This window comes from Lycium ferocissimum, chromosome 2, assembly GCF_029784015.1.
Source record: "Lycium ferocissimum isolate CSIRO_LF1 chromosome 2, AGI_CSIRO_Lferr_CH_V1, whole genome shotgun sequence".
NCBI classification, from domain to species: Eukaryota; Viridiplantae; Streptophyta; class Magnoliopsida; order Solanales; family Solanaceae; genus Lycium; species Lycium ferocissimum.
Window position 1 is genome coordinate 49789237 of NC_081343.1, and position 24095 is coordinate 49813331.

Below are 24095 nucleotides of genomic sequence, written 5' to 3' on the forward strand. Positions count from 1 at the left end.
TCAGTATTCAATTACTAATATAAATGTTTTCTTGCTGTCCTCCATATTTCTCTGATTCTGATTTTATTATGAAGTTGTGGGTTTGTAAGTAAAGCTTCTGCAAATATTGAGACGTTTAATAAAAGGACTATTTCACACCTTGTGTGCAAGAAAATAAATATATTTGGTGTTTTAACAGGGGGAAAAAGGATCTCATTTAGAGCCTGTTTTGGATGCAAAAAAAAAAGCTGCTTATAAGTCAAAAAAAAAAAAAATGTTGGTGTAGACCAACTTATTTTTTTTTGACTTATAAGTTACACCAACTTATTTTTTTTTTTTTATTTGTTTTAGAACTTATAAGCTTTTTTTAGATAATTTAAGTCAAACGCCAAATTATTTTTTTGAGGCTTATTTTAGCACAAAATGGTTTTTATTAAATGTAAATCAATCAAAAAAAAACAAAACGTTTATAAACAACTTATAAGCCAATCCAAATGGGCTCTTAGTCATAAACTTACCCGTACTCGTTGTTTACACCAAACTATACTAATTTAATATGTTTAAGTAATAAAATTAAGATATCTATATATATATATATATATTAATTAACTATAGTTTAGTGATCATAGTATTTGCGTAAATATATGTAATATTTTATTTATTTGATATAAACATAAGTACTGGTAAATTTCACTATTTAAAAATGTGCAAAGATTTCACTAAATTCAAAAAGGAGATTCCAGAAAGATGCCTCCTAACACTGGTTTTCTAGGCGAGCTAGGGTCATTTCTTTTAACCTAGATTTCTCTTACTAGTTACCAGTTAGCTAATCTAAATGTTTCACACTTAGAAGGTTCGATTGGTTAAGAAAACGGTTTTAGGGACCCCTTAAAATGTTAATTCTAGCTTAATTTCCTAATTGATTGGTTAAGGCGCAACTAAAAACAAACACGAGATAAAAGCCACCAAAGAAAAGAAAATTATACTTATTACAAGCTCCAAATGAAAGAAAATGAAGAGGAGGTAATCCAATTTGTGGGCCTAAAGTGGGTCTAACGGGTCAAAATGTGAAAAGGTACAGCCACTCAAAGCCCAATTAATAATAGTTTTCCTCCTCCCCAGCTAAGCCCAACCCAAAAGCCTAAGCTGCCAGGCGTTCTTACTGAAATTAAAGATCTTAGTCAAGTATGAGCTACCATAATTTAATTTAACAAAAACAAACTAGCTAAAGTGATCTCTAGAACGACATAAAATGCAAAACAAGTGGAGAGTGATGAACAAACGGGTCATCCTTATTGAGCTTGAAGTAACCTTTGAAATCATGATTTGAAACCATGGTTTCAAACCATTATTTGAAATCATGTTTGGACATGTAATTTGGATATCTTTAAGTTGTCTTTTCTCTTATAGACATAAAAACTCACGAGTTGTGAACACTATCAAAACATTCCCAATTCTTATACAATCTTACCAAATGAGCAAGTCATAGTTCATAACAAAATTAATACGCTTCTAGAAGGCCTTTCTAAAAAATACAACATCAATTGATCAAACTTTAGTTCAATAAAAAGAAAAATTTAACATGAATAGTAATGTAGCTACTCTTTAATATAATCCTCCCACATGGTAGACATATATAAAGATTGGTGGAAGTTAATGAGGTTGGTAAATGGTTGGTGGGAGTAATCGTTAAAAATATTTACCAACTTATGGGTCTTTTTTTATAAAATATAAACTTATGGGTCAAGTTTTATATTTAAAATTTCTGAAACCATGATTTGAAATCATGAGATGAAATGCATGTTGAAACGCTAGTTTTATCTCATGGTTTCAAACCGCATGTCCAAACGCCTGCTTAGTCTTGGTATTGGAAAGGTTGCTAATGAGCATAGTGTATTTTATGACTTTAGACATGGTGTCTTTGTAATTGACAGGGTCATTTCTAATGATGTGTTACCTTTTTTGGTATTACTATGCGATTAGAACGCAATTTTAGAATTAACTCTTGACGAACATTATCACCTCAAGTTCCTTGTCCCATTTTCGATTAAGTTAAATATCTTACGATAGATTGATATTCCTGTTGTTGACTTATGTGAAATTAAAGACGTAAGAGGGTGTCAGAAACAATCAAAGAAAATATCTATATTTATGATTTAATTATTTTATATGATTGATAATTGATTCTAGTATGCACATATTTATTAATTTCTTTATAATCACAAAAAATCCAGATAAAATTATTAGTTTTCTTTTCTAAATGAAGAATCTTATATTCTCAACTTTGAAATTTAGTAAGTTATAATGGAATTAACCTTCTCGATTAAAATATCATGTTTAATGCATTAGCAACACGCACTTATCCTGCGTTCAAACATGTTGCAAGAACTTAAAACTCGTGACACGCGCTTAGCACACGTTTGACACTATGTAACTTTTGTTTTTATAAGGGTCAATTTACTAAATACCCCCGTAAGAATTTAAGACTCGTGACACGCGCTTATCAAGCGTTCAATACTCTATAACTTTTGTCCTTTTTAAGGGTTAATTGACGACTTTCTTTCTGTGTGGGATGATACCGGGGAGGGAAGGGAATGCATCGAGGCGGCGAACAAGACAACTACATTTTGGCTTTTCCCTCCATGAGATGAGCCCAGTGCATTGGATCGTTGGATAAGAGAACTGAGCCGGCATAAAAAGCGCTTGGGCGCTCTACATACGATGTAGACTTTATCAAATACAAATCGATTCAAGTATAGATAGTTATCTCATCAATAGATAGAAATAGTAGATTCCCCCCTTATTCTTGAGAGATTCCTTCTCTATCCCTTTTGATGTATCATAACATATCAAGCTATCAGGGTGATTTACTAAAGAGAAACTTAACAATTATCAAGTCAATAGCATAAAGAAATAGGAAAAAAGACCATTTTTTTTTATTAAACAAAAAGATCAAGTTTAACTAAATTTCATTTATAAAGAGATGTCGAGTAAGATATTACAAAGAATATTGGCATCTCATATCTGTACTCTTATAAATACCATGCAACTAATCTAACTAAATTCATCATCCTTGCATTCCGAATATACCAAATTTAGCTATTGTGCCAGTGTTAATAATATGTTTTCATCATTTAAATAAATATTTCATTTATTTTAATGATAATTACTATTTTTCAGTAATTTAGTCTTTCTATATAATTAGTATTTTAATCAACGTTATGCTCGTGTGCAACACACGTGCATTAGACTAGGTCGGGCCGAGGCTCTATGCTCTTTCTTTCTATGTGGGACGATACCGGGGAGAGAAGGGAATGCGTCGAGGCGGCGAAAAAGACAACTATATTTTGGCTTTTCACTCCATGAGATGAGCCCAGTGCCTTTGGACCAATGGATAAGAGAACTAAGCTGTCATAAAAAGCACTTGGGCGCTCTACGTACGATGTAGACTCTATCAGATACATATCGATTTTTTTCCTGATGGATCAAGAATAGATAGTTGTCTCATCAATAGATAGAAATAGCAGATTTCCCCTTATTCTTGAGAGATTCCTTCTCTATCCCTTTTGATATATCATAACATATCAAGCTATCTACCAATCGATTTGAAAAAAGAACACTCCTCTCGCTTTTTGTTCATTGTTGCCACGAACACCAAGCTGCGATAATAAGAAGCAGGCGAAGTAGCTAGAAGTACTCGCTTCATGACCTTGAATTATTATTCACGAATGACTTGGGAAAGCTAACAGAAAGATTCGATTCTGACATCATAGAGCCAATGCTGTTGTTGCCTGCGCATAGGTTCGCTAACGCAATCTAGGCTAATTTCTAAAACTTGAAAAGATGTGCCATTGCTCTTACCTGTATTTTTGATGAACTTTGAACGAAAAATAGGAATTCTTAGCCACGAACACCGAGCTGCCATAATAAGAAGCAGGCGAAGTAGCTAGAAGTACTCGCTTCATGACCTTGAATTATTATTCACGAATGACTTGGGAAAGCCAACAGAAAGATTCGATTCTGACATCATAGAGCGATCTTTGTTGTTGCTCGCGCATAGGTTCGCTAACATAATCTAGGCTAATTTCTAAAACTTGAAAAGATCAGGCCATTGCTCTTACCTATAATTTTGATCAACTTTAAATGAAAAATAGGAATTCTTACTTGAGTTACAACGAACAAAGTCTATTAGCATATTAGCAACAAGCGTATAATATCAAAGGAAAAATTGATAATAAGAGTCAACTCATGAAAAGAAAAAGAAAAAAAGAAAAGAAGAAGAGAAAAATGGAGCACTTTTTAATAAATATCTTTCTTCAGTTGAACTTATTTTCCGTTGTTTGAACGTGAAAGATATAATACTTTCTCCAAAAGACTAAAAGTTAATCTTCTTTGTTCATGAATTAATGTTATTAATTAGGTTCATTGTGCATAAACACAAATATACATTAATCTGTTTTTTTTCTTTCTTTCAAGATTCTAAATGTTAAGATAGCTAATTTTCATGATTTAATATAGTAGACGGTGCTAAATTGATTAAAAAAAAAAAAAAAAAAAAAAAGATTTACACTATGAGCCCGTTTGGATTGGCTTATAAGTTGACTTATGTTTTCCTTTTTTTGAGTGTTTGGTGCCATTAATTTATTTTGTGCTTAAAATAAGCTCAAAAAAATAATTGGACCCATTTAACTTAGTTTAATCACGAAAATATAAGCCAAAAAATAAGTTGACTACCCCAACTTAATTATTGAAACTTTCTTTAAGCTATAAGCCAATCCAAACGGGCTCTATGTAATGAAGCACCCGTAGTCAAACATGTGCTTTTAATAACATATTTTATTGATTGACGCGATGAACACGTGCAACGCACGTTCATTTAAACTAGTTATACTAAATACCTCTGTAAGAATTTTAAACTCGTGACATGCGCTTATCATGCGTTCAATACTCTGTAACTTTTGCTCATAAGGGTTAATTATACTAACCTGCAAGAATTTAAAACTCATGACATACGCTTATCACACGTTCTACACTGTGTAGCTTTTGTCTTTATAAGAGTTAATTATACTAAAACCTCATATAATATGACTCAGTTTCGGATACAACCTCTGTATTTAAAATCAAACACTTATATCCCTTATGTTATAGAAATTCTACACTTAAGCTTGAGGTATATCTGAAACAAGTATATTAGCATATAGTTATAAAATACATACTAGAATTATAGATAAAAAGTTTTCTTGTATAATATTAAGATAATTTTGAAGCGGAAGAATAAATAAACAAACTACAATAAATGAGAAATTCCCATATAATAATCTATTGAATAGTTGGTATTGGATTAGCCGAAACTCAAAGTTTATCCGGTCACCCAATATTATAATGTAATTAATAAAAGTTCAAATAACTTACATGTTTAAAGTGTAGGAAAGTTATTATAAATGTCAATATATCTTATTAAGTAATATGTGTTCATTTCTTATTTATAAATTTTAAAAGACACATGTTAAAAAAAAAAAATATGTGTTTTAATCAAATGCGTGAATAAATATATTCAACAATTTTTTTTTTATACATAAAAGCTTCTTATTTATAATTCCAATTTACTTTCTAATGATTATATGTTACTCCATACTTAGTTGTAGCTATAACCTCATAGAGCGTATAAGTTTACCATAAGGGTTATAGGTGTTTGTTTTTAAAATACGGGATGTATTCGAAACCCTGTATTTTACAATTTTACCTTAAAGAGTTGTATTACTATGAGGATCCAAAAACTTCCAAACTAAGTAAAATTACAAATTAAGTAGGCGTTTGGCCATGAGTTTCGAAATCATGGTTTCAAACCAGCGTTTGGACATGCATTTGAAACCATGGTTTCAACTTTTTAAAATATAAAATTTAACCCATAAGTTTATATTTTATAAAAAAAGACCCATAAGTTGATAGATATTTTTAACAATTACCCCCAACAATTATTTACTAATCTCATTAACTTTCACCAAATTTTATTTATGTCTACTAACCTTTTAATTTTGTAAAAAAAGACCCATAGTTTAATTTTATTTATTGAACTAACGTTTGATCAATTGATGTTGTATTTTTAGAAAGGTCTTCTAGTATTAATTTTGAGCTTGTTGTTAAGAATTAGCGTATTAATTTTGTTATGAACTATGACTTACTCATTTGGTAAGATTGTATAAGAATTGAAAATGATTTGATAGTTTTATGACTTTTATTCTTTATTTTTATAAGAGAAAATCTTTCTTAAAAATATCTAAATTATATCAAATATAATTCAAATCGTGATTTAAAATCGTATCAAAGCAGGCTAAATTTACTTTAAAGAACTCTTGAAAGCCACCCGCGTGGCAACAAGACAAAGAAACAAACTCGTACTCGGTCCCCAAAGGGCCAACTCAACTCTCTTGTCTTTGCTTTTCTTTCTTTTCTATACATACAGAGAGAGAAAACGAAAGCGGTATAAAGGGAGGTACGAATCCAGGGGCAGATCTGCAGAGGAATATCGTTTTTGATACCATATAAAAATTATCATTCTTTTGAGTTCTTTCACGAGTTCTATTGTATGTGTGACACATATAAGCTTATCATCATTTGTGTGTCCACATTTAAGGGAAAGAAGGGGTTTTTTTTTGTAAGAGAGGTAGAGGAGTGAGAAAGAACATGAGAGAAAGGAGTTGTTATCCTATGTCTTTAATGGGAGTGAATGTGGCTCTTGCTTCTGTTGATGCCCTTATTACACTTCTTGCTTTTGCTCAGGTAACTCTTCTTTTCTTTCTTTTTGATTGTTCTTGAGGATTATATATATGTGGGGTTCTGCTAAAAGTTCTGTCTTGATTCTTGAAATTGCTGTGTTGGGTGTTTATTCTTGTTTTGTAAGGGGGAGTGACAAGGTAACGAATGCATTTCAATTGGGATTTTGGGGTTGTGGTTTCTGGGATTTTTGAAGGGTTTTAAGGGATTTTGAATGTTAATCTTATTTGTGATGGAACTTGGAAGGATGCTGTTTTGGCTAGGTTGCTAGGTTTGTGCTATTGGATTGAAAAATTGAGTTTTTTTTTTTTTTTTTGCTAAATGTTCTTCTTGTGGGTTGTTAGCTTCTGGTTTCTGTGTGGTGAATTCAGTTAATATGCTTGAATTTTAAGGAATGTCAGCTCAATTGTCACAATGGGGTTAAAATTTGTAACTTTTTGAGTAATTTTTATCATGGGCTTGTACAGACTCATTTTCTTGAGACAGTTCATACTCTCGTTGATTGTAAGAGTATATATAAAGGGGGTTAGTCTTTGAAGAGTTCTGCTGAATTGAGTAATTTAACATTGCAAATATTTGGTGTCGATGAAACCAATGTAATCTTTCCCTGAATATGGATTTTCTGATGCAGAAAGCTAATTTTTCATGTGGACACTGCCATATACCACTTACATATCGATGTTTACTAATTTCTGTTCCTCTTTGCTGGCTAGAATGTCGAGTAGGATTGCAACTTTTTGTGGGCCACATTATGATAGGTTTCTTTTCATCATATAGTGCTTGCAGCAACATCTAGAGAGTTGTCAAGAAGTGATTTTCCCTATTTGGAGTGACTTTACCAGTGTTGATGCCATTTACGGCCAATATGATTCCCCATAGGGATTGCATTAACTAATAAGATTGGTATCTTCATACCGTTTGGATTCAATAGATTTGACTATATTTGGTGAAAGGTTGGTGCTGTAGTTTCAATGCCATCTAAGATACTAGCTAAATGTCAAAATTTTGAATCAAGGAGAATAACATTTGATAGCAAATGGAACAAAACAATTGTCTCTGAAATTATTTTGTTAAATGATCCTCGGAGAATCAATATGGAAACTAATTCCATTTCATGACGAAGAAATCTTATATCCCAAAATTAGCAAATATGGATCAGAGATACATGTAAGGAGACCAATAGCTCTTGTTTAAGGCAGGAGAGTATCTTGCTTTTCCTTTTGAGATATTCGACACTCTTAACAGATTTGTAATCCCTTTATTTTCTCTCCAATTACAGTTAAAGCAAAAAGTTGGTACTTTTGGAATTTTTTTTTGATAGCACACACTTATGCAAGCTAAAATAGTAAAAACATAACTCAGTGCACGGATCCATGTTGTTGCCAATGCTTGCCTAAATTGCAAACTCAATCTCCAAACCTACTCCTTACTTCCTCCTGTAAGCATGGCCTCTTTGAAGGTTAACTGACATGCCCCACTTCATATCCCAAGATTATGGTGGATAATGGTATTTGGTCTTAGTTTGTGGTTTAATAACTTGATGATGAGAAATACATGTTTGTTCCATATTCATGTAATTTTGTACTACTCCAAGTGATAAAACTGGCTATGGAAGATCTGCTACTTCGGACGATGTATAGTTTCACAAAATAAGAATATGTTCTACCTAAGCTTTCCCCAGTATTGTGAAAAGTGCCCGGTTCATTGCATTGATGAAGCGAGGCGAAGCGAACCTCCAGCGCTTCTTGTGAAGGAAGGGTGCTTCTTCGACAGAAGCTAGAAGTGTGTGCAGCGAGGAAAGCCTTCACCTTTTTTTAAAATTTTTTTTTTTAAAAAGGTCGATTTTATAAAAAGAAAAACATTAATCTAGAACCTTAATTCTAACCTTGGCATACTTGCATTACATAAATTTCAAAACTTACTGCTGTCTAATGGCTGCAACCCAAGAGTTTGTTGCTTCCTTTTAGGTTGCTGCTCATGCCCATTGTGGTTGCATAATGTTGCTGTTGCTATATTATAGTTGTGTGTTCATGTGCTGTTAATGACAATTCATGTCTGGCGTGTGGTGCTGATTATTTTTGCTTAATAGATTGTGTTATCACATTTTTGCTCAACTTAATATGCTTATCTATTGTATGTGTTCCAGTTAATGAGAATTCACTCTCGGAATACACACAATGGCTGGACTCGTCAGAAAGTAAGCATTTCATCCTCAATTCTCTGGCTGATTTTATTGGTACCTGAGCTGGATGAAAACATTCTATCCTCCTACTTACAATTAAAGCACCTTCCCAAGGTCTAAGTAATTATTGAAGAATGTGAAAACAACCAATTTGCCACTGACACTTTTTGTCTAGTTTCAATTATGAATAGCAAATATGCTAATGAAGCCTGTTGCCGGATGCTTATATGCGACAATTTATCCCTTGGTACCAAAAGTTACTCGGATTTGGGTGTGTTAATTCTCTTTGGGAACTGCATTCAAGGGTGTGGCCTAACCGTCAATGAAGATGAAAACCATGGAACATAGTAGAGACAAAAGACACTAAGTAATTTCCCATCTGCCTAAGCTTTGGCGGGTAGAGTTGCCTTGTGTCTGTGCTGTTGGTGGGAGGTGGTAGGTATCCGGTGAGATAGTCAAAGTTCTCGAAGCTGGCCTAAACACCACAATTACCAAATTAAATGTAATTTTCTTAGGCAATTAAGACTTATGCATGCATGTTGAGGTGTCTAATCGCTTATATCTTTACATCTACCATAAGTGATACGGATAAAAACATAAAATCATGGAGGAGGTGTGCGTATAGGAAGTATAGTTGGAGTACATGTCTGGTAATATGGGCTCTAATTTACTGTTGGTATTTGGTATAATGTATTCTTTGCATGTTAATTAGAAACATTATCTCAACCTGTTTTCCTCCCAGCTGAGCTCCTAACTTATGTTACTGGTTTACCTATTAGAGAGTGGAAGAGAAGAAAATGTGAGAAGTCCAAGAACCCATGTTGATGATATTCAACTGAATACTCTTGTCAAAACCATCGTCTTGTAATGTGCAACACTTGTGTTGCCTAGCTAGCATTTAAGGTTCAGGTGACATAACAGCGGTCTTCACAAGCCAAAATAAACCTGAAATGCCTTTACAGTTCTGGTCTTAAGTTAATTCTTTTTCACCATTACCATTGTTATGACCCTTTTCAGTTCCACAACTTGATAACTATTGCCTAAAATTTAGAAAACCTACAGGAGTCTCATTCTGCATAAAATGATCTAGTATGGTGCATACAAGATGCTTCTTCCACTCATTGGACCACCACAAAAAAAACAGAAGCAGCCCACTGCTTTGTTCTTCTAATACCTGACTGGGAATTGGGGCACGCTTGATATACTTGTTGTAAAAAGGAAACTGAGCTACACTTGATAATTTCCAAGTAGACTAGCTCTTTGTAATAGAAAATAAAAGACATCATCAGCTCAGAGGTAGCACTTCATCTCTTGGAGGATATACACATATATTAGAAATTGGAAGTATTGCCTTAATCTGTTAAAGTTTTACTGCTATGAAGTGAAGGTCATCAAGTAGATTCTATGATTCTTCTTCCTGTGGTGCTGGTTAGCGTTAATAAAATTCCTTAATACATTCAGTGAGGCTTCTTATTTCACTAATGTGCTAATTATAAATCACGCTTACTAGACTTCACTATGCAATTGCAGGTATTTCACTTGATGATTGGATCTTCGAATTTGGGTAAGCGTCTTATTTTCTCTAAAGTATCATCAGTTTATCTACAGATTGTTTTTCCCTGAGAGCACTTATCAAAAGAAAATATATGCACTTTTCACTCATAATATTGGGTTTCTTAAGCCAATTATTGATGCATTTTTTTTGCATGCACATGGGAGAGTTTAAATAATGCTGAAGCACAAACTGATAAGCAGTTTTAAGAGTAAATGCAATGACTATGACTTAATATGTTTTTAAAGTATATTTTGCAGAATGTGAAGTTGCTCAAGACTAGATAATATGCCACTTTTCTTATCTCATTTTTATGGAAATACAAGCTTTCTGCAAAATTTTCCTTTGTACGGGAAAATAGGTTCTTTTACCTAAGGAACTAGCAAATACTCTTGTTATTTGTTCCTTGAGCAGCTTCTCACTAACATTGATTCAATGGTGGAAGTGTTGAAAAGCGACATGCTATGCTTTAATTAAACGTAAGACATTTAATTAAATGTAGGACGTAACTAAAATGTGGGTTCTTCTGAAAAATGTGCTAATAAGAAATAAGAAGTATGTACCTGTCGCAATCTATAAAAAAAGAAAAAAAAAAAAAGAATATGTATCCACCGCCAGAAAACATAACTATAAACAAAAACAACAAACTTAGACATATGAGTTGGAAGAGATACAACTAGATGAAATATGTGAGGTAAGATGATTAAATCAAGTTCAAAGATCATGTTAGTTTTCTAATTCAGATGATGTAAATCAAGTTCAAAGATCTTGTTAGTTTCCAGAAACAGCCTCTTTACCTTCACAAGATTGGGGTAAGGTTTGCGTACACTTCACCCTCCCCAGACCTCACTTGTGGGATTACACTGGGTATATTGTTGTTGTTGTTGTTGTTTAACAACTAGTTCTGCTGTACTAAATTTCTGATTTCTATTCCTAATAGTAACAATTCATTTGTTACGTTCTTCTCAACAAAGTAGTATATTATTTCCTATCTTTATTCTATTCTTAATGTTTATTGCGCACCTAATCAAGGTACAGCCCATGGACAATGAAGCACACACCTAACACTTTGGTGCCGACACTGAATCGTTGTCTACGCGAGGCAAAGTACCTGGCCAGCCGGCCTGCATTGCATCTAGCTTTGGGATTTAAGTAGGCCCCTGCATAGAGTTTAGACAAAACTAGGCACTAAGATTAGTTCAGCCATGAGCCATTACAAAAATTATACCTCTCATCTTTGTAAGCTGGTAGGTTCTGCACCGCCATCTTATGTTCAGTGATTTAAGTGGTCTCTAACTCTGGGCGAGTGGCCTTATGCAAGCTTTTCCTTCTTTTCCTAAGTTTACTGTTCTTATCTTTTTATAGTGACAGTTCTAGCATTACAAGTCTTATTTAGTTATTTTCAGTGGATGTTCCGAAAAAAGTCTTGTCCATTCCTTTCTTTCATGATAACAGAGTCTAGATATTGAATTTATAGAACATTCTGGAAAGGTCCTTTTCCTCTCTCTTCTTCATGGTGTTGCCGTCTCATCTTCTTCATATATCAAAGTCACTATATTGGGTCCCTCCTACGAACTTGACCTTTGGTTACTGTTTCAACAAGTCTCCTTGTCTTTGTTTTTCCCCCTTCATGGTAATAGGGTGTGGTAGTGAGTCCTCCTTTTAACGTTATTACTATTCTTGTGTTACTCTTAAGTTGCCAATTCAAGTTGTGCTTACAATGTGTTGAAGATTTTCCGCAATACACCTCTTTCCAATGATGTAGAATAAATCTTTTCTCGGAGTTTGAGGGCCACTTTCCTTTTCTGTGATTGTTCATTATTCCGGGTGATACTGGCAAATATTTACTGATCCAATGAATTTCTTGTATGTGTCGTTTTCGAAATAAACAAGCTCTGGTTATTTTACCTCCTTGAGTTTGAGAGGACGTGTTAAAGTGAAGAGAACGATTAAGGCTATTCTATTGCGAATACTGTGTAGTTTAATACAATGTCATAATAACTAGAAGTGCAATATTTTGTAAACTCTCCGTATCTCATGAATCTCAAAGCTCCTATATTTGCTTGTGCATGTTATTATTAACCATCCGTATAAGAGCCCTTCTCCCTTATTTTCTCTTTGTAAAGTTAAAAAAGAGCCTTCTTCTGAGCAGTCTGCTAATAACACAAAATAGAAGATTTAGCTTCTCGTTCTTTACCTTATATATATATATAAAAGAGAGCTTCTCGTTTGGTAGAAATTAAGGGCACAAGTGTATTGTTAATTTTGATAAACTACCTGTGCACGTGTATATAATTTCCTTTAATACCTTACCTTTATTTTTTCTATTTCATCCTTAATTTTTGCTTTCTGTCCATTTCATAATGATAAAGAAAGTTCATATCCAGCAAGTGATCTGTTAGAGTTTAGTTACTGGTATGAATCAGTCATTGACTTTATTCTTCTGCAGGTTATTTCCTTTATTTTGTGTTGACAATTATTGCTGCTTGTAAGGGTTGGCTTTGCTGGTCGCACTCCTGTGGCTTTGTTGTTATGGGTATGTGCAAACACACCATGTTCCCTTTGAATTGATGCTATTTTAATTAGGACTAATGAAAAGCTATTTTGCAGCTTTCCCTAAAATTCTTTTCCTTGCTGCATTTCTTCTTCTCCTTTCATTCTGGTAAGTTTGCCTTCTGTTTACTGTTTATTTGAAAGTGTGAAAATTATTGTGGTGAATTTAACAATTTGCCTTTATCTTTTTTTTTTTCTTTCTAAATTTGAGGAAAAGAACTAAATTATGAGGGAAATTCAGTATCGTGAACGTCCCATTTTTCCTCCAGAGTCATCCTCTTGCCAGAAATAATCTGGTACTTTCGTCAGTAAGCTGCCAAAGTCAGCAATGTGCAAGACACTGCTACCAACTTTAGAATGTGGTTGACCAAATCATGATCCTTAATAGCAGTTACTTGAGCTAGTGCCATTCATGGGTTATAGATCCTATTGCTCTAACATCAACAAAGTTGTCATGTATCTCTTTCTTTGTTTTTGATAACCGAGGAATCTCGACGGCCGGTGGGGCACGGTTCGGTGCTCGGTGGATGATGTGCCCTCTCCTTTATACTTTCTCTACTTACATACTAGGTTTTTATTTGTGGTGAATTTAATCCCGTGACATGCGCCTAACCCACATATCACGAGGTATGTTCTCATCACTAGACCAAAGCCTTGGGGCCAACGTAGTGGTGTATCTGATATCCTTTTGCACTTAAATCTACAAAGTTTTTAGTAGACAAGAACCTCTGAAATAAAAGGAAATGTGCAATATACATTTATTCTATGAATGAGGGAGGGAATAATTAAAATAGAAAGGAACTTTGGTGCGCAGGGGTCCAAGCCATGAACTCAATCTTCATGTAGAAATTAAATATAGATGGTTTCTAATTCTTTTTCTGTGAATGAATTCAGGGTTGATCTTTGTCATCAGTCCAATGATGAAGAAGATGAAGATGATGCGTATAGTCCTCGAGCAGCCTTGTTGGAGAAGAATAAGCCAAATTCAAATGCTGATAGTCACCGAAGATGCTGCTCTTTTCGTGCAGTCAAAGTGGGAAGCCGCCAAAAAGTTGTGGTTCTGGTAAAGTTTATGAAGTATATGCATATAATGTTTAAAAGGCAAAGTTGTGACTCGCTTAGCAGCTCGGTTCACACGCTCTAAACGCAACTGGACAACCATGTGGTGAAAAGTCTCTTGCGGATAACAAACAAATAAGTGGGGCTAGGCCCACACTTTATGCTTTGCGTTATCCGCCTCGTGTGACTCCAAATATCTTCTTCTAAGTTTTGAGTATAACTTATATGTTGCTGCTCTAACTTATAAAACAATGTTTTTGTTCTATAATTTAGTCTCTGGTGATAAACTATATTAAAATGTACATATGTTATTATCACTAGTAATTATTTTTGTACTTCTTTTGCTTATGAATTATATCCAAATTTAACATGTTTTTTTTCTTCATAATATTGTTTTTTAAAAATTCTTGTAAAGAATAAAACTAAAAATTCTGTCGGTGCATATCCCTGCTTTGTGGCAAAATCCCTACCCTGCGAGGCTTCCCCCCCGCTGTGCCCCCGCTTTTTCAGACACAGTGTGTATGTTCGACACATATGACGCATTCTAACTCACCATATTTTTTCTCTTTTATCATTTCTGTTCTTATTCATGTACTTGCTTTTTGACAGGTTACTCTGTTAGTTTTTCTGTTAATGTTGGTAGCTGCTGTGCTAATATGGATTGGGAGGGGAAGGAATCCTATTGATTCTTCTGTTGTGGCTCGGGTATGGACTAAGGCTCTTTAATTGCCTGTATCTATTTATTTGTTGTTCTCGCATATTCTTTAACCCGATTGATTTAGCAGCTGTTGGTTTTTGAGCCTCAAAAATTCATTTTAGCTGTAATTTGATTTTGCAACACAAAGTGTATGCCTTTGTGTTGTTAAGTATTTACTGAGAGGAGCATCTCATTGAAAGAGAGGTTGTGTTCCCCCGTGAGTAAGGGTAGTTCTTGTAAAATGCTTTTTTTTGCTTAAACAAATTAGCACGGTATCATTGATTTGCTTACAATACTGATCTTTGGTGTTTAAATAATTGCTAGGAGAAACTATGAATTGACTGTTTCATGGTGATTTTTTACTTTGCCTGACACCTTCTCCCCACCTTCCTCTTGATAATTGATGAAGTGCAGTTTCATCCAGGTGTATGTAGATCTCTTTGCCATAGCAGTTATTCTGCTCGGAGTGGCATTGGCATGCTACGGTTAGTATCTCGTACACTAGTATTATATATCCTGCCTCCACATTATTGTTCACATGTCCCAGAAAATTGCTGTCCTGCCATTTTAGTAATAGAATCTTACTTATTGCTACTATGCATCGTAAATCTTTACATGGGCGTAATAACTAATGTCTTGATCCACCATTCCTTCACGGAATCAGCTGATCTAAAAGATTTGAGTTATGTTGAGTGATTTACAAAATCATCTATAACGTGACATTATTTTACCTAGATTTCCAACCGTTGATGATGGCATTTATTTGCAAGAAAGTAAATCTTTCTTATAATGGGATACAGTACTTGGGTTATACTATATGAGTGCTTGCTGTAATGGGAAGTGGGGAGCCCACCTAGTGGCTGTGACGAGTATCTCTGTGTGTGTGTGTGTGTCCCCTGAGGTGGGTCAGGGGAGTGGAGAAGTGCCTTCAGAAATAGTCAAAACAATAAGATAATGAATGGATTGATATTTTTAGGGGGTGGAACTGTTGTCTTCCAAGAAAGACAAATATTTCATCAGTAATATCGTGATCAGATGAGTTGATTGTACAACCAATTACCCATTTCTCATCGAGCTGTGCAGAATTTTAAGAAACAGTTGTCCTAAAGAACTTGCTGAACTTTTAAACTAGGTCTTTTGTATAGGCTCTAATTATTTTATGTGAAGTTTTCTATTTTAAAACCTGTCTTTTCTAACCATAAGACCATTTGCTATGCAGGACTGGTATTGTTCTTGAAAATGAGCAAAGTGAGATCTGAAAGGGCTTCATCAGAAATGTGGAAGGTACTAACTCATTTTTCTATAGTGCTTCTCTACTCCATTTGGAATCATTATTTGCTGACTGCAGAGAACTTCTCTGTAATGTCATACTGAGATCTTTTATGGTTGTAGTTTTAAGAACTGATAGCTTGAATAAAGTGCACTGTTCTTTCTCTTTTTTTCTTCCTTGTTAAAATTTAGCTGTCATGACACAAATTGTGATATAGATTATTTCCTTGTGAAGTTTGATTTTTAATTATATTTTTGTCAAATGAAGGTCGCAGGTTTGGCAGTTGTTTCTGTGCTATGTTTCACTTCAAGTGCCGCTGTCGCCATATTCACAGATATACCTGTATGTCTTCGGCTGGTATCATGAGATTTATCTTTCATTTTGACTGCATAAGTTTCTAAAATATAATGTTTTTATCTTGCAGCTTCTTTTTAACTGGCATGGACAGAAGATAAATGGTGTCTGTACATCTCTTCTCATGGTTTTATATTATTTTATAGGTACTCTTATAACTTATTCCTTATTTGATGCCACAGCTTGATTTGGAATTCTGGACTTTAATGAAAGTTTCTGCTTTGTGCCTGCTAATTGTTGTTACCAATTACTGAAGCTACTCCATGCCCCTCCAGTCCACCCCCTTATATGGGGGAGCTACTAACTGAAGTTTAATTAGATGATGAAGTCTGAACTAAACTTGGTGGAAGAGACCAATTTAACAATCAGTTGGCACCTCTGATATATAAGTGTATGAATATAGTAAAATTTTGAGTGGTTGTGATATGTTTCTGTGGATCCTCTCAACAAAAGTTGGGAGCTATACAATAAGGACTTTACATGAGTGCTGCATTGGGACACATCAGATATTTCTTAAAAAAATTCGGGACATGATTGAGAGGGGACTTAGCAAGGGTGCATTAAGATATTGCTTACCTCCCTCCTAGTTTAGCAATGACATAGTACCTTCCTTTTAGTTTAAGAAATTACACCTTTTCCCCTTGTTTTGGGTTATGTTATGGAGACTCCAATTATTTCTTCAACATAGAATGCAAGTAGACTTTATGTAGGAGGGGGGTTTTCTAATCTAACAATGCAGCTCTTTCATACTAATTAGAGTTTCATTTCACAAAGGAGGAAAACTTTCTAATACTCGTTATGTGACCAAAATATGTTCCAGGTTCTTCTGTACCTTCAGCATTTGTGCTATGGGTGATGAGAGAACTACCACCTCCACTTGTCACTTTCGGGCAACAAGAGTCGAGGACAATAGCTTTTATCAGTGATAGTTCAGTGACAGAACAGCCTCAGCGATGGACAGCTGCTACAAGTGCGCAGAATCAGGTTATTGCCTTCTTCTAACTCTATTGCACACCTTGTTTGTTGATTGGTCTATATTCATGTGCATCATGATCTAGGGATATGTTGAAAATGCATGCTATTTCCTTTCCCACACATTGCACTTGGGACGGTGAAATTATGGTAGGTGAAACTATGGGTGCGAATCATTTTGAGCTGTCCATTAAATTTTTCTTAAGATCCACTAACTCGCCAGAATTGCAGCTCAGCAGTTGAAAGAGAGAACTTATACAACATTATTTTAGGCAGAATAACCTAAGAACACTCGTACTTGTATCGTTTTGACATCCTGGCCCCCCTATTCCACAAGTTTTCATCCAAAACACCTCAATTTGATCAAAACAAGTCATTTAAACGCTTCTGACTATTGACTAAGCTTATATGGCGTTGAGATGGCTGAGGTGAACAAAGCGCGTGATTTACACGCATATATAGTGCGTGAGTTGATGATTTTAATTTATAGAAAATCAGAGAAGAATATAGAAGGAAAAGAAAACATAACAGAAGCTCCGAGTCTAAAGCTCCGATTGAAGCAGCTCCAGCAACAATTTCACAACTCACACACAAAACCTATAGCATCATATATGCTTACTTGTATACGTCCTTCAAAATTGAGCTGTCATCTTCACTTTTTGGCCTGGTAGAAATCATAATTCTATAACTACTAATTAACATTATTGTAAATGGAAAAGGGGAATTCATTCACCAACCCAACCCTAGCCGCCGAACACGAGAAAAACTCCTGCCCTTTCTTCTTCTTCCTCCAGCTCCATCGCTCTCATTTTCCTCCTCCTTATCCTTCTGCCTCACATCGCCACTGTTAAACCATCATAGAACCCATTAGAGCCGAGCATTCACTTCATTCGCCGCACTACATCAGATACCGTAAACCACTGTCTCCATCTTCATTTTTGAGGTCTCGTCCTTGTAAAAAATATTTGCACTTTAAAGCATCCTGAAAGGTCCAACTCTGGCCTGAATTTGCTCACATTTGAAACTCTTTTAACATTTTAGGATTATGCTTATTGGTTACCCAGGTGAGATGCAGCCAGTGTTTCTGTATTTTTCCAATTAATCAGTTTGTGTATATTTTGTAATGGTGAAAGGAGATGAGAAGTCTTGTTTTCATCAACTTGATATGTTTCGATGAAAACACATAAAGTAGAGGGACTGGGATGTCAAAACGGTGCAATTACAAGTGTCTATCAGACTATTCTGCCTTATTTTTAGCCTCCCTTTAACTGAACAAAGCCAAAAAGAGGGTATGTGAAACTAGAGTGCAAAACAAAAAAAGAACTCAGACTTTCTGCATTGGGTGTCCTTCCATTCATTTCTTGATTTTCATGATCTTAATCTATTTAGAATCACGAACTTGTACCAATGTGTTCCGAGCATTGTGGATGCAGGTCTCAAGGGCGAGCCCTATATGATCAACGTGATGATATTGTACATTGATTGGTGATTTTCAGCTAGAAATGAGGAACTGACAATACAAAAAAGGAGATAACTGCTCAGTTTGAGTGGTGGGGATTGTGGTTGGGTGATCGAAGAAAGCTCAGCTCAACGGAAAATACCCCATGCAAAAAGATGGTTGCTCGGGGTTCAGATGCCTGCATAACTTGGATTCCTGTACATAGCAAACATTGTGATGAACTTTCTAAATTTTACAGATTCCTTTTTGTTGATATAATTAGGTTTTAAATGTTTCTTTCCCTGAAAAGGTTTCCATCTAATTATCTTACATGTATGGTTGTCTTGAAATGGATAAAATGCCTCTTTAAGTTAGAGAATAATTTTCATTGGCCTCGTGGAGAAGATAGAAATATGATGAGAAATACAATCAGTTATAAGGAATCGTGTTTATTTTATTTTTAGGATTCTAAACAGGTGAAAGTCATTCTAAGTTTGTAATCACTATCTCCCTCCAAATTTTAATTATCGATATTCTCCTTTTATCTCTTAATTTAGCCATTAACCAGCGTTTATATCTTACATGGAAAATATTGCTGTAATTATTAAATGAAACATGTAACAATTCAAAAAAATGAAAAGTTCAACGTTGTCCGAAGTTGAAGGAAAAAAGCTAATAATTACTGCCAAATGAAAGTTGTTTAAGCAAAAAGTTTAGGCAACTTAAATGACTAAGAATATTCAAACTTGGTGGATCTTTACTAGCGATAAAATTAGCGCTAAGAAAACAAATTAGAATTAGCGGTAGCTATTACCCTGATTAACTTTGTCGAGATCGTTTGCTTCAAAATGCAAATACGCTCTGATAAAATTAAGGAAGCATAATAAGCAAAGTTATTCAAAATTATCACAATGTAGCAATTCGAAATTAGTTGCAACAAATTGGAATATAGGTACCGGTTAATAATACAATTGCTCTTGAATACTTTTACAAAGTTGTTCTACTTGAACACTGTATTAAACTTAGAATTCTATGAATAAAAGTGAGTTCAACTGGAAATAAAGCAGACTGTCTGGGAAGTTACTGAACGAAATTTAGAATAGAAGTAATCCCATATGACACTTCTTTAATAATGGCAGTGTTTGGCCAAGCTTGCGTGCATCTTAATTTGCATTCCACCAGGTACATGTAATTGGTATCACATGTTTCCGGTAACTTTGGCTGCAAAGGCTCAAGTTAGATGAGAAAAGATCACCTCGCTCGTTTTGTCTCTGCTAGGATTTTGACCGCTAGACCACAACCCTTGGGTGCATAACTTCCAAACAATTCTTTTATCGGTAGAACAATGATAAAAGTATCATCCAGCATTAGAAAAGAAGCTTTCATGTTAAAAAAGTTGAAACAATTTTTGGCCAAAGTAAAAAAAATGAAAGACAATCCGGGCAGTATTCTTTCATATGTGGTTATATTGGGCTTGAACCTCTGCTTATGCATTGGCAGCGCCACTTCAAGAATGAATGATGCAACCTTAGGAGCATGAGAAATGTATTAACCAAATATTAGCAGTTCTGGCATCCTGTCCTTCCACCTTGAACTTAGCAGTAACACAGCCCACAAATTGTCATCTTCACCAAATTGTTTGATATCCATGCTGTAAGAGAACACTCCAAATCTGCCGATGTAAAGTCAACATTAATCAGTTTCAACTTTCAACAAGGAAAACAGGTAATCACAAGGTCCAACAAAATAGTCTACCATCTAACAAGGCCGTTGTTATGGAAAACAACAATAACTATGCCTCAATCCCAAATAGTTTGGGTCGGCTATATGAATTCTCTCACCCATCAGGTTTCTCCATTTAAATTTATCACATGCCAACATTATACAATCGCTATAGAAAGTACTTTAACAAAAATCAGAATTCTAGCAAAAGATACAATATTAAGAGGCATAATCTTGTCATACCAAGCTCAAACCTTTCCAGTCACAACCAAGGAAGCTTCATTCTTTATACAATAAGCATTCAGACATAATACACAGGAAAAAACATGAAGCAAACAAGAAGTTTAGTTTGAAAATGTGCAAGTTTCCTACACCAAACCACTAGGAAGAGTTTTGAATTACCCCGAAAAGAAAGAAAGAAAAAATCATTTAGGAATAAAAACACTATGAAGAAACCTAAACACAATATTTGATTCCTAGACATTTTACTACCTCTCATTAAGTGAGTACATGCAGATTAATACATACCAAGTTCACATAACTTCATCATAAGTTCTTGAGAGCAGCATAAATAGTTCACTAAGACTAATTTTGAAAAATAAAGATAGAAGAAATAATAGAACACATTCAATTTGTACAGATACTGTTTAATTCTCTAATTCATTCCTAAACAACATACCCAGACCCCACTTGTGGGATTATACTGGGTATGTTGTTGTTGTTGTTGTTTCCAAACTTAACCAGTTAAAATTAGCTTAGAATTAGTAGTGGAATCTACATGTGCTTTTTCTTAATAAGGAATGATGCTTCTTTATATGCAAATTCCACAGATAAATTTGATGGCAATACTTCAAATTAATATCACTGGTTAGAAATGGTAAGAGGAAGAAACAAGAGAATTTTTTCCCTAGAGAGAAGGTCTTTCGAATAATGATATATGAGAGGAGTGGTGGTGCAATCAAGAACACATGAATCCAATCTATGACAAAATCAAGACAAATGTCAAGGTGAAGAGAAGATTATATTGCAAATCAATGACACAAGCCCATAACAAATGATCCATACTCCAAAACATGAAATTCTGAGCAAGTGTACCTTGACAGGTTGAATTATCGTACTTCTCTTCCTACTGATCCAAAATCTTCAGGAGGCCATACCTAATTTACAATATCAGAACTTTTAGAATTCTACAACAAGACAAAACTAAAGAAAGAATGCTGCACATACTAGTACCAAAAACATGGAAAAACTGATTAAAAAGAGTTACACGTCTTATAACATTTCTGGCTTATTATTTCAGAATGTCTCTCCAGAAATAGTTAACAACATATGTGTCGGTTTATGAATTAAAGTTTAGCATATCTGATGAATTTTACAAGTATCAACTAGTCTACAATAACCTGAAGTCTAAACCACCTTCACAAGCTAATGCATATTTTTAGAACTTTGCCTAACTAACCAAATTGTAGCTAACAGTACAAGTAAGATTAGCAGAAACAGTATTTAACACATCTTAATCCTCTGAAAATGATGCTTCTGCACAAACCAGACACGATTCCTTTGGTAGGTTTCTTCTGGAAAGTCCTACAGTAGACCTAGTTATTCTTTTAATCTTGTCAAACAATAAAAAAGTAAAAATCTGACCTATTAATTCAATTTCTGTAAGGTTTTATAAACAAAATTGACACATAATTATCCTATGGCATGCATAAGGACAGCAAATATAATCGCATGAAAGGTTCCTTCAAAAACACTTCCAAGAAATTAGGCAAAAGCCTTTTCAAAACATAATCAAGTCATAACAACTAGAAAATAAAGCTAAAAATATAAATAGAGAGGAATCACTCACAGTCCAAAAGACTCTGCCCTGTACAAGTCCATAAGGAACTGGTCCAAATTTCCTTGAATCATTGGTATTAAACTTGTTATCCCCTTCAATCCAAACATGTCCATCTGGTACCTGTTCACATTCAAAGCATATTCACCTAAGAAACAAAAGTGGAGAAACAAAAAAAAAAAAAAAAAAAACCAAGGGCAAAATCCCGACTGCATCAGCACCTGAAGAGTTAGTGGTCAAAAACACACCTGAACTATCACTTTTTTGCGAGTTTCACATCTATATAGATGGTGATAGTTCAGGTAGAAAAACGGAACAATTGATAGTTGGGGGTGTGAAACTCGCGAAAAAGTGATACTCCCTCTGTTTCAATTTATTTATCTTACTTTCCTTTTTAAACTGTTTACAAAGGAATGCCTCTTTCCTTTTTTGACAACTCTTTAATTCTAACTTTTCACATCTCGTATTTAAGACCCCACAAGATTAAAGTGCATTTTGATACATTCTACATATCTCTTAACTTAAGACCACATGAAACTGTGGGTCAAGTCAAAACCAAACAAACAAATTGATACGGAGGGAGTAGTAAACAAGCTGAAACCTACAAATTGTTACCAACTGCCAAAAAATCAGTGCACAAGGGAAAAATCAGTTGTAAATTACTACTATTTTACTAAATCAATTATTACCACAACAGTATGTTCTTTGTCATTACTTCCATGATCCACAACATATCTAACAGTATCACCACCCATACCAATGAGTCTCTTGATCACAATCTTTCTCGGGTTTTCGGGGCTCCGAACTAGCACCACGTCGCCCCGTTTCATTTTCTCAAACCGGGTCGAAATCCTTTCAGCTAAAACAAGATCTCCTGTAAGATTAAACGTTGGAAGCATGCTTGGACCTTGAGTCTGCCCCCCAAAAAATAATAATTAAAATAGCAGTTCAAGTAGGCCAAATCATTAAGTAGTAAAACTAAAACGTACGAGAGCGAAGGTGCAGATGTAGTTGTTGGTGACATGAAGACCACAGAGGAATTTGGACACGACAAGTGTTTGTTGAAATGCCTCTTTGATAAAAGGCGTCAATTGCTTCAGATTTCCCAGACCCATTTTTAGACACTGGGTTTTTAAGAAAGGTTCTAAAACATTAGCTCGTTAGCAATCATAAAAAGGGATATCTAAGCTCTTTTTTTTTTTCTTTCCTACATATGGAGTATGTTGTTGTTACATATATGACAATTCCAGTTTCAATGAAGCAATGAGGCTCCTTATATTACATTAGATGATGACAAATGATATTCTAATATGAAACAAAACAAACTTACATTAGTGACTGAGCATTTCAACTGAGTTGGGGAAGGGGACGACGGTGGAACAAAGAAAGGAAAGAAAAGAAGTAGGGCTCTAGCTGTGGAGTTTATTTTTAGAATTATAAATATTATAAGGGTTAAGAAGGTAAAATAGTTAATGTTAGTATATATACTACACGATGAAAGCCCGTGCTAGCAAAGGCCCAATACAAAAAATAGTATCACACTTTTTTTTAAGGGCAAAATACATATATATATACATCTTTAGAGTAAATATTTACAAAACGCGCGGCCTACGCTTTTCAGTTTACAAGATATAACAGTAGAATACTTACAAACCTATACAAAATCCAATTAAACGGCCAAACCCACGGAATCACGCAAATACCGT

At 34.6% G+C, this 24095-nt stretch overlaps 2 protein-coding genes across 3 annotated transcripts; one reads left to right on the forward strand and one right to left on the reverse strand.

The window, feature by feature from the left end:
* The first annotated feature begins 6369 nt into the window (after window positions 1-6369).
* LOC132042788 (tobamovirus multiplication protein 1) lies at window positions 6370-19382 on the forward strand. Of its 2 annotated transcripts, XM_059433304.1 has the most exons (13): window positions 6371-6759; window positions 8900-8950; window positions 10466-10499; window positions 12937-13023; window positions 13098-13149; window positions 13935-14103; window positions 14709-14804; window positions 15221-15281; window positions 16016-16080; window positions 16334-16408; window positions 16491-16566; window positions 17241-17404; window positions 18826-19382. In XM_059433304.1, exons 1-13 carry the CDS (start codon window positions 6664-6666, stop codon window positions 18847-18849), a joined length of 1050 nt encoding a protein of 349 aa, XP_059289287.1. In that variant the 5' UTR covers window positions 6371-6663; the 3' UTR covers window positions 18850-19382. The 2 variants fall into 2 exon arrangements, with proteins under 2 accessions (XP_059289298.1, XP_059289287.1); XM_059433315.1 differs by lacking the exon at window positions 8900-8950 and having other exon boundaries at window positions 6370-6759.
* Window positions 19383-19714: 332 nt separating this feature from the next.
* LOC132042734 (mitochondrial ATP-independent inner membrane protease subunit 1a-like) lies at window positions 19715-23802 on the reverse strand. The gene is made up of 5 exons (XM_059433265.1): window positions 23379-23802; window positions 23079-23303; window positions 22402-22512; window positions 21648-21709; window positions 19715-20502 (listed from the first exon to the last, which is right to left on the reverse strand). The coding sequence occupies exons 1-4, from the start codon at window positions 23502-23504 to the stop codon at window positions 21662-21664; spliced, it is 510 nt and encodes a 169-aa protein (XP_059289248.1). The 5' UTR covers window positions 23505-23802; the 3' UTR covers window positions 19715-20502; window positions 21648-21661.
* Window positions 23803-24095: the final 293 nt, after the last annotated feature.

Bases quoted from the DNA above. Each gene is read 5' to 3' on its own strand.
- LOC132042788 (XM_059433304.1), top strand. From the start codon at position 6,664: ATGAGAGAAAGGAGTTGTTATCCTATGTCTTTAATGGGAGTGAATGTG. The intron at 6,760-8,899 runs GTAACTCTTCTT...TATGTGTTCCAG, and splicing joins CACTTCTTGCTTTTGCTCAG to TTAATGAGAATTCACTCTCG. The intron at 13,024-13,097 runs GTATGTGCAAAC...GCTATTTTGCAG, and splicing joins CTGTGGCTTTGTTGTTATGG to CTTTCCCTAAAATTCTTTTC.
- LOC132042734 (XM_059433265.1), bottom strand. From the start codon at position 23,504: ATGGGTCTGGGAAATCTGAAGCAATTGACGCCTTTTATCAAAGAGGCA. The intron at 22,513-23,078 runs GTAATAATTGAT...GAATGTGAACAG, and splicing joins ACAAAGAACATACTGTTGTG to GTACCAGATGGACATGTTTG. The intron at 21,710-22,401 runs GTGAGTGATTCC...ATTGTAAATTAG, and splicing joins AGGGCAGAGTCTTTTGGACT to GTATGGCCTCCTGAAGATTT.